Source organism: Ceratotherium simum, chromosome 16, assembly GCF_057802395.1.
Source record: "Ceratotherium simum simum isolate JZ-2026a chromosome 16, ASM5780239v1, whole genome shotgun sequence".
NCBI classification, from domain to species: domain Eukaryota; kingdom Metazoa; phylum Chordata; class Mammalia; order Perissodactyla; family Rhinocerotidae; genus Ceratotherium; species Ceratotherium simum.
The window spans coordinates 40,213,549-40,224,222 of record NC_141915.1 but is presented as its reverse complement, the minus strand read 5'-3'; the positions used below and the strand labels follow the sequence as shown (position 1 = coordinate 40,224,222).

Below are 10,674 nucleotides of genomic sequence, written 5' to 3'. Positions count from 1 at the left end.
GAGAAAAATACAGTCAATCAGTTCTGTGGCTAATGACAATTGTCAACTTCATTTGATGGTAGTTTTTCCCATAACTGTCAGAATATTCAAGATTTACAACATATTCTAACACCCTACCATAGCATTTCTGTTTAAATAATCCAAATGGTGAGAAAAACCGTAAAAGAAAAGTTTAGCTATCATGTTCTGGGCCCAGATGTATTTCCATGCAATATCTTGGGGAAACAAAAATTAATTTTCTTTGTAATACCCCATTTCCTTTTTACAAGATAAATTAATTTTTCCCCAAAAAGTGCTCAGTTTTACAGAGAACCAACTTAGAAATATTGAGGGTGTTTTCACTTTCCTATTCCTTTATGGAGGTCTGACATTTCTACTATACTGACAACGATAGGAGAAAAGGGTTTACCAAATATTTGAATAATTGATTAGAAACAGGGGAATTTCCTTGGCTTCTGAAAAAGGAGCTCTGCATCTTTAAGGCTCCACAGGCTCTCTCTGCTGGCGACGCAGACAGAGCAGGCTCTGCCGCAGCGACTCATCCTATCGATAAGGTTCAGTTAGCCAAGGTGGAGGATGGGAACAGAATGGAGCTGTCCCAGCTACTCAATGAGATCAGGGCAAACTATGAAAAGCTCCTCACCAGAAATCAGATAGAGACCGTGCTCTCAACAAGGATCCAGGTAATGATTTCATACAGACAGGCACCTTCCAGGATAAGGAGACAATCCATGTCTAACCAATTCCTGTCCCGGCCTCTCTGAGGTACAGTATTTCCTTTTCAATGCAGCATATACTGGGGAAGGAATTTAGCTTTTACTGCAATGTGACTGGGGCTACAGGGGGAAATGCTGTGATTATACTGTTAAACTACCATCAGATAAATGTGGATTGATGCATTTGATTTTTATATAAATTACGAGGTGACTATCATTAACAAAACATGGGGTCAACATGCAATAAAATGGTTCACTCTAACCTCTTTCAGGAAGGAAGCATTTCAAATACACTTCAAAGATATTACGGAGTTATTTATAGAGATAATTTAAATAATATCTTTAATATGACAAGCTTTATAGTAAGATTTATTGGCTTGCACACTTTGCAGAGATAAAGCTAAGTAAAATATTTCTAAAAGGTTCCCATCATCTTTTTAATGAGTTCAGTTTTATACCAGATTGTTATAAATAGAAATCATCTGAGTATGTGAACATGGCATTCAGGAACAATGATATAAATGGAACAATCAAAATTCCCCAAATTGATAATGACTCTCCACTTAGATTATAGATTTTTCCTTTTCTACTATGAGATATGTTTATTTCCAATATTAAGCATGCAATATTTAAGTATTTAAAAAAAGAGAGAGCCCAGGTAAATAAGGGCTAATTCCTAATTTCATAGACTTATTTTGTTTTAAAGTGAAAATCACCTTTAGCAATTAATTAAGGTCTCTAATCTTCAATCAAATGTACAAATAAATATTTTAGAAATGAAGATTCAGAAATTCAGGGGTTTGTGTGTGTGTGTGTGTGTGTGTGTTTTTTAGTTTACCTATCATATCTGAATTCAAATTCTATTCCAAGCACCCAAATAGAGCAGCGTTTACTTAAGAACATCACTAAAAGGGAAAAAATATTGCTAGGAAATCATAGGTCTTTATTCCATTAGCAATTCATCTTTAGTAACATTATAAATTTCACCTCTGGGTAACATTTTCAGTCTTCATAAAGAATGATCAGTATCCTAGATTAAGTAAAGTCACTGGGATATTTAAGTGTTGGAATAGGTCACTCACCTTTTACAAAAAGAAGAAAAAAATTAATAGATAACAATTTCTGAAAATTATAAATGAAATAAACATTTTATTTTGCAACAGTAAAAATACAAGTTATTTAGTTTACAAGTCACAATGCTGAAATGAATAAATTAAAGTGAAAAAGCAAGACTATAGTAAGTTTTCTTCAGTCTTTTTAACATAAATCTACTTTAGAGGATCTTCTTCAAAGAATTCAGAATGTCAGCTGGAATAAATTCAAGAAAGCCTGATTAATTATTATAAAATAAGGAAACACAAGCTATTTTAGTTACTTTTTGCTGTATAACAAACCACCCCAAAACTTAGTGGATTAAAACAGCTATTGTATTCCCTGGTATGATTCTGTGGGTTGACTGGGTTCAGTGGGGGTGATTCTTCTGCTGCACAGGACATTGGCTGGGACTTCAGTCATCTTGGGGCACAGCCTAGCTGGGACATCCAAAGTGGCTCACTCATGTGTCTGGCACCTTGGCAGGGGATTTCTGGAAGGCTGGCTCAGCTGAGACAACTGGGCCTGTTTCTCTCTCTCTCCATGTAGCCTCAAGGTCTCTCTCCATCTGGCCTCTCTACATGATCTCTCCAAGAGGGTATCCAGACTTCTTATATGTTGGATCAGGGCTCCCAAAAGCAAAGAAGTGGAAGTTGTCCAGGGCTTCCTAAGGTTTAGGTCTAAAACCAGTACTTCTGCCACACTCTACTAGCTAAAGCAAGACATAGTTCAGCCCAGAGTCAGCGTGGAAGGGGACCAAACGAGGACAGAAATTTGGGGAGGTGTGGTTCATCGGAGGCCATCTTTGGAATCCAGTTTCCACACAACCTAGCTGCCAGTTCCACACTCAAAATCCAAGAGACCAGTAGACACCAGCATTTTTATGCTCTCCTATTTCCTCAATTCCTGACGTTCTCTTTTGTCTTTGCTCTGATATTTGCTGCTGCTTGCCTTTACCAACTTAACACTAAGAACAAGTGATACAACAAGCCAAAAGAAGCATGAATTTTGTTCTCTAATTCCTTGTCCTAAACTTTATTCATAGACTTTCATTTACTCCAATGTTTCCTTTAAACAAAAAAAATCTATTGTACCATCAAATTAAATTTTTTTTATTTTAAAATGCATTTTTATAAAAAGATTAAAAAGTTGTCATTTTTGCTTCAAAATACTACAGTCGATTCCATACATGGCTCCTACTGCTCTTGGGGCCAAATGTTGAGAATTCTGTCAAAAGATACTTTAATTTCAACATCAGCATAAGAATATTTAAAGCTGAATATAAAATATTTCTCTTTTTATTTAATATGAGGACATTTAGAAAACAATCTTTAAAGATGTCATTTTTGCTACTACCCTAGATAGCCATAACTAACATGCCTTCTAAAAAGATCATTTTCAAAAAAAGATAAATCAACAATGGGTTTTCTTAATACTGAAGTCTATTTTGGAACCTCTAATGCCTATGATAACTTAATTCTCTAAATTATTCATAATATACTTTCTAGCAGTATTTACTCCCCGTTCATATACCCAGTCCCAGAATTGATCCGTTTAGGATTTATAGCAGCTTTTTATAAAGCAGTCTACAGGAAAATATGGGAGGGAAATAGTAGCTAATTTTCAATCTTTCTTCCTTAATGATATCATAAATAATGGAAAGTTAAGAATCAGAGGTCTCAAACTTCGGTCCTGCAAACCGTTACTTTTCATTAAAATAGATGTGTTTTTCTGCATCACAGACTATTACAGGAGGAAAGGACTTTTGAGGTTCCTTTTACATCTGAGAAAACTGAGGCTGAGAGTGCAACTGACTTGCTCACATATTTAATCAATTAGTAACTAAGCACTAGAACACATTTGTAATTAACAATTTGAAGAAAAAAATGATTTAATTCCTATACTCCTTTTCTATAATTGCTTTTAAATGTCTCATTTTCAAGAGTGCTCTTTGTTTTTTTTGTTATTGTTGTTGTTCGCTTTCTTCTAGCTAGAAGAAGATATAAGCAAAAAAATGGACAAAGATGAAGAGGCTTTAAAGGCAGCTCAAGCAGAACTCAAGGAAGCCCGTCGCCAGTGGTACCACCTGCAAGTGGAAATTGAATCCCTCCATGCTGTGGTGAGAATAATCTCAAAAGTGATCGGCCCATTGAGTCCTCAGATGTTACCTGGTTAAGAGAGGGAAAGGAATCATGTCCATTACTTTACAGGGAGAAACTAAAAACCAAGGCCACTGAATTCTATCCCTGGTCCTAGTTCAACTACCCCTGCCTCCATCATGACAAGGGCTATTATCAATTCATTCAAGGTTTAGTTCATGCCTATAAAAATGAAGTAATCCTTGCTTATCACACTGGGGTTCTCTAATTGTTGGAGTAGGGGAATAGAGCCTTTGTCATTAACCAAAGTCATAACAGTAGGGAGTCTTTTATCCATACCATTGAGACTTCTAACAGAAAAAGATTTAAACACTTCCTAAAACACCTTTTATATTCAATATTCTATACTTTCAATATTTAAAATATCAAATATAGTCAGCCCTCCATCACCGCGGATGTGGAACCCGCAGGTAAGGCAGGCCAACTAAGTGACTTGGGCATCCTCGGATTTTGGTATCCGTGGGGGGTCCTGGAACCAATCCAGTAAATCACTGTAAATCAGAGTGATATAATAAGTTAATCACACTGCAGAATATTTTTTTGCCATAAGAATTATCACACTATACCTTTGACATAGTAAGCTCTCTAGCTATATATATATATATAATATAATTTTTTTAACGTGGGTCATTCACAAAGCTGTAACAAAAGACCTCTTGCATAAATGTTGTACAATTATTGCAACCTTTTTAAGAAAGAACACAATAGGATGAAAACATTGCAAATCAGATTTCAGAAACACCTTTTGTTTCACTGATGAAGATCTATATAAAACAGGAAAGGGGCCTTGAAAACTCCCTACACGCCAGCGAGCAACATTACCAGACGCAGCTGCAAGACTTAGAGGCCGTGATTGAAAGACTAGAAAAAGAGCTACAGGAAGTAAGGCGTGGCATCGAAAAGCAGCTTCAAGAGCATGAGATGCTTCTCAACACAAAGATGAGGCTAGAACAAGAAATAGCAACTTATCGCCGCCTCCTCGAAAAGGAAGAAATCAGGTACCTCATTCCATATGGTTAATAACAAGTGGCCAGAAATATAGTGCCGCTTACATCATTGATGTAGTCAGAGAAATTAAATCTAAAAAACCCATCATCACCATGGCATGCTCGCCGAGCTCCGACAACAAAATAGGATTAGTATGCATTGCAAGGAATATGTGGGAGAACTATTTGCAGCCTCCCCAAATTATGAACATGATAACCAAAGTCAGGGACGTGAGCTACAACAAAGAGCACATTAAGCCTAGAACAAAAATGTTAACAATTCTCAATTGCTACAAAAATGACCTTCCTTAACTTTCTCACTTCCCTTGCCATTCATCTCTTTTAGAATTAGTGCCTTCTACGGACCACCCACAAGTAAAGCTGGGAAAATTCACATACTATTACCACATCCCCCACCCCCACCCCAAGAGCCCACTCCCACCACACATCAAACACCAAAATAATAATAATAATTAATAATAATAATGTGCTTATATTACAACCATAGAAAGCAATGTTGTTCTGAGTACATGTTAAAAGACTTCCAGATGTCCTGATCACAAAAGGTATCAGAAGAAGAACTCTTATTAATTCACACATTTTCATAATCTGTAATATCACTTATAAGGTCACATGGCTTTGAGCACAGCACAACTTCCAATTTTCCATGTTCTCATAAAAAGAAACCATTATTCTTGCTTGCTTCAGAATTCTGAGTCCTCTATAAAACTAGATGAAACTACTTTAACCTACAATAAGTCTTGACGTTTACTAAATCTTTGAAAAACATAAATTAAATTCAAAATATACCACTTACTAGCTGAGTGATGCTGGGCAAGTTACTGAACCTCTCTGTGCCTCAGTTTTCTCATCTATAAAATGGGAATAACGCTACCTCATAGGATTACTGTGAGGATTAAATGAATTCACGTTTCTAAAGTGCTTAAAACAGTGCTATGTAAATATATACATAATTTATTATTAAATAAAATAAATGGTTGTAAACTTTATTTAATGCCTAATCATTCAAGATGTTGATAAAGTGGTCTTTAATACAATTTTTTTAAACTTTGTTATGCTATATTTAAGATATACAAGAAAGTATCAAGAAAAATATAATGAACTCTCAGGTATGCACTTCTCCCAGCTTAAGAAGTGAAACGTTTACAACGTTGTTGAAATCTGCCCCCTACCCTGGGGCACCTAAACCACATCCCTCCAATCTCATCCTCCTCCCTCAGTCTAACCTGGCCCAGAATTTGATGCTTATTAGTCTCATACATTCCTTTATACTAATATGTATGTATCCCTAAGCAAAACATGAAATTGTTTTGCATATTATTTTAACCTTTATAAAATTAGCTACAATTTATCTTTTTTTTGTCCACTCAATGTTATACTTGGGAGATTCATCCATAAAGATACAGTATACCCTTAGTTCACTTATTTTCACTGCTAAATAGTGTTTCCATTGATGAATATACTACAATTTATCCATTCTCTTACTGGTGAGCATTTGTTTCAATTATATGCTAATACAATGTTGCTCCTATAACATAATTCTTTCCAATTTCAGATATTATGGTTGCATCCAAGGTGAAAAAAAAGAACAAAAACCTACCACAAGTAGAGTTGGTTTTGTTTTACCTTCAGGTGAGTTTCTGATATAAGTAAACTAACTTGAAAAGTGAAATGCCATTTATAGGGATTATTAATAAATTAAACACTCTAAAGTAGCTAAACCAAGCAATATTTGAATAAAGTTCGACATATAAATTGACTGAGAATAGTACTTCCACATTGTAATTTAATATTTCATAAGTAACATTTTCACAGCCATTATAAATGAAATATCTTTTTCAACAAAAGTCCCACAGAAGTGTGAGAATGAAAAAGTGGAAACAGTGACCAAACAGGCAATATTAAATGGAAATATCGTGAAGGAAAGCACTGAAGCTCGTGGTACTATCCAGTAAGTAAAATAATTCTGACCAAGAAATAATAATAAACACATGCAAAGAAATTAACTTCAATTGAGTAATCTCAGTAATCTTTGAATATTTCCAGACATAATTTTATACTGTGGTTTTTAATCTGACATGAATAAATATATATAAATGAAAACTCAGATGGAGTACTCAATCTTTAATTCACCATTTTCCTAAAAATATAACCAAAACATGAGAATGCCATACAATTCCTTAGAAATTATATTCATATGATTTTTAAAGTATATAAATTATAAATTCCACAATGTAAATTACAATTTAAAATGTAAATGTAAAATATAAATTATACAAATTTTTTGGCTTCTTTTTCACAAGAAATACATATTACATTTTTTAAAATATATCTATACTTCTTCATATAGAAAAGTTTATTTTATCATTTCAGGACAGAGAAAGTGGATGAAGTTATTAAAGAATGGGAAGGTTCCTTCTTTAAAGATAACCCTCGACTAAGGAAAAAATCTGTTTCTCTTCGATTTGATCTTCATTTAGCAGCCACTGATGAAGGGTGTTTACAGACTAAGCAGGATAATCTACCAGATATAGAAGTCAGGCTTATCATGAGAAGATCATGTAGTATCCCCTCTATCAAACCTCCATCAGCAGCTAATTAATCCAAAGACAGTATTTGACTTGATTTGAAAATGACATTGGGACAGACCAAGGTGGGCCATGCTGATCGCCTTCTGTCCCAAAATGTAAGTTAAGTACATGTGTTACGATCAATGTGTGATTCTATTCAGAAAAAAAAAGTAAAGGATAAAATTTCTCTGAGTCTAATTATGGGTGTATTTTTTGGAGAGGGGGAGCTTAAACATAAAATCAGAAATTCAGTACAGTTTCTATTTTATTTATTCTCCAAATAGTCTTCTTTTTCCCTTGAAATTTTATCAGAGACTGTAAGCATTAAGATGGCTTAGTAAAGTCTTGGAAATTTTACTCAATGGCTGAATATTCTAAGGAAAAAGGAATAGTTTGTTTAAATATGATTGTATTATCTTAAGAATCACACTGAGTAACTCACCATTATTTGATGATCCATTATATCTAAAAAGATTTTTCTACTTAAAAAAAGAAAGCAATTATAAACAAACTTTTAAAGAAGACTCAATATTCATTTAACCAAAATTTTTCCTTTTGAGACAATCATTTGCACACTTCGAAAAATAACTTTCCATGAGCAGTTCTGAGCAAACTAGAGAACAAACCTCTCAGCTAATTTGATGATTAAGTAAAATTAAGTTAATCTTCACCTGAAAGTTTTTTGTAATCATTATCTGATTTCCAGCAGAGTTTACTTTATTCAAAGAACTTTAAAGGTTTTGTCCTCCCCTACAGAAAATTAGAAGGCCAGCTGCACCAACATGAAATTACAATTACTAGAACAGAGTTATCCAACCTCTCACCACCTCAGCTGTCCCATCTGTAAAGTTAAATGTGATTAATTTGAGTATTTGATGTGAGCATTAGATAAGGTACTCTATAAAGTATTATAAATATTTCTTGCAATCATTTATGTGAAGTAAGATAACAGTACTGTTGTCTAAGCTAAGAGTATTTGCAGGATATGTTTTTAAATTGTTCAAACTGTAACAAATATGGGTAGAAAATATATTTGTGAATAAGTCAAGTATTGTTGCAAAGTTTTTTAAATAACCACACTGTTTAATACAGGTATATTTATTTTAAGACCTTAAATAATAAATACCTGTTTTAAAACATTAGAAATTTATAAGCTATTAATTTTTTTCTAAGCAGAAGAAATGTTGAGTACAACTCACCATACTTTTTTTCCCAGCTAAAGTATCATCTAAGGGCTCCAGCTACATTAACATTTTAGTACAGCCTTTGCAATCACTCTCTCTCTCTCTCTCCTTTATTTCAACTAGAAAAAAAAACGTATATTTTAACCAGAAGAAAAATATGTTAAATAATCTTTAACATAATACAGGGACATAAAATTTTAGATTTTCTTTCATTTACTTGGGATTCCTTTTAGCCTGGCTTTTTCTATTTAGTGAAAGGGATGATTTTGTTCTGTCAAGGATCTAACAGCATGTTAAGTGCTTATTCTTGTGTGAGCATCTGACCTAAAATACATCCTATACATAAAAGTATTTTCATTCGATATTAGTTAATGCTACTAACTTTATTAAAGCTTTGAAAAATGCAATCATATAAGCCACTGTACTAAAGTTACTGTACTAAGCAACTGTAATCATAATAAAACAATATATCTAGTGTAATCTTTTTGCAGTCTTAAAAACTTACTACTGGGCATCATGAATGTAACTGCTTGTTAAGTAACTCCACTATGCAGCTATTGTGTGTATAACATGAACATTTTACAATACAGTTCTTGAATTTATAACAAAGTTTTATTTGCTTTGGGGCGTTTTAAATCGGGATATGAATTTACCAAAGTAAATGATACCACTACAATAAAAAAAACTTCAAACATGAACTCTAAAGCTGCATTGTATTTGAGTTTGATACACTGTACTGAGTTTCAATGTTCCACTATGATTAGCTCACTTGGGGAATGAAGAAAACTGCAACCACAGTGGAGAGAGAATGGTTTTTATACTTTTTTTTTAGAAAAAAAAAAATCAAGAATGGTATATTCTAGGGGCCGACCCGGTGGTGTAGTGGTTTTAAGTTCACACGCTCCACTTCGGCGGCCTGGGGTTTGCAAGTTCGGATCCTGGGCGCAGACCTACATGCTGCTCATCAAGCCACGCTGTGGCAGCATCCCACATACAAGATAGAGGAAGACTGGCACAGATGTTAGCTCAGGGACAATCTTCCTCAAACAAAAAGAGGAAGATGGGCAACAGATGTTAGCTCAGGGTCAAACTTCCTCACACACACAAAAGAAATAGAATGGTATATTCTAATAAATGGTAAATTCTAATTAAAAAATCAAAATAAAAACAATCCCATAATCCTGGGGAAAGTATAATAACAGTAGCCACCATTTGCAAAATGCTGACTCTGCTCCTAGCACTGTACTCAGCAACCTCGTACATAATCTTTAATCCTTACAACAATCCTACAAGATGCATAATATTATCCTTATTTTATGGATGAATAGAAAATATTCTTCAATATCTCTGGAATAGTTCAACAAATGCATGCTTCCATAACAAAAAACAAAAATAAAGACTAATTCAAAGTACTAACAATTGTAGGATCCCAGCCTTGGAGCTGTCACTAATTACCCATGTAACCAGGAAGGAATCCCTTAAATTCCCTAGGCCTCAATTTTCACACTTGAATACAAGGGGAAAGGTGGTGGTTGGTAATAGTTCCCACCCTTCCCACCTCACAGAGTTGTTTGAAATACATACATGTGAATATATTTGGCAAAGTACTACTCAAATATACAGTACTATTTGGATAAAAATCGTCACTGGGAGAGAAGAATTTGTGAGGACAATTATAGCTGACAATGATTAAGTAATAGCTCAAAACACAAGGGGGAAAGAGAATTTTTTTAACCCTTCAGTTACCGCCAGAAGAATTATTCTTTCCCAGTGAGTTACCCAATTTGAACTATTCTACCACAGTAGTTTTTTAAAGTACAAAAATGTTCTCTAACGTTAATTTGAAAGTTTCAAATGGAAATGCATTATGAGACATGGATCAATATTAAACTTTAGTGAAATAATATGCATACACACATTACTCAAATTATCTAAACATGAAATCA

General features: G+C 34.0%; 1 protein-coding gene across 2 annotated transcripts; it reads left to right on the top strand.

Moving 5' to 3' along the window:
* The first annotated feature begins 587 nt into the window (after nucleotides 1-587).
* Nucleotides 588-7,617, top strand: KRT222 (keratin 222). 2 transcript variants are annotated; one of them, XM_004434522.3, is made up of 6 exons: nucleotides 588-683; nucleotides 3,799-3,927; nucleotides 4,745-4,965; nucleotides 6,530-6,606; nucleotides 6,790-6,925; nucleotides 7,348-7,617. In XM_004434522.3, the coding sequence occupies exons 1-6, from the start codon at nucleotides 588-590 to the stop codon at nucleotides 7,574-7,576; spliced, it is 888 nt and encodes a 295-aa protein (XP_004434579.1). In that variant the 3' UTR covers nucleotides 7,577-7,617. The 2 variants fall into 2 exon arrangements, with proteins under 2 accessions (XP_004434579.1, XP_087296336.1); XM_087440210.1 differs by having other exon boundaries at nucleotides 4,730-4,965.
* Nucleotides 7,618-10,674: the final 3,057 nt, after the last annotated feature.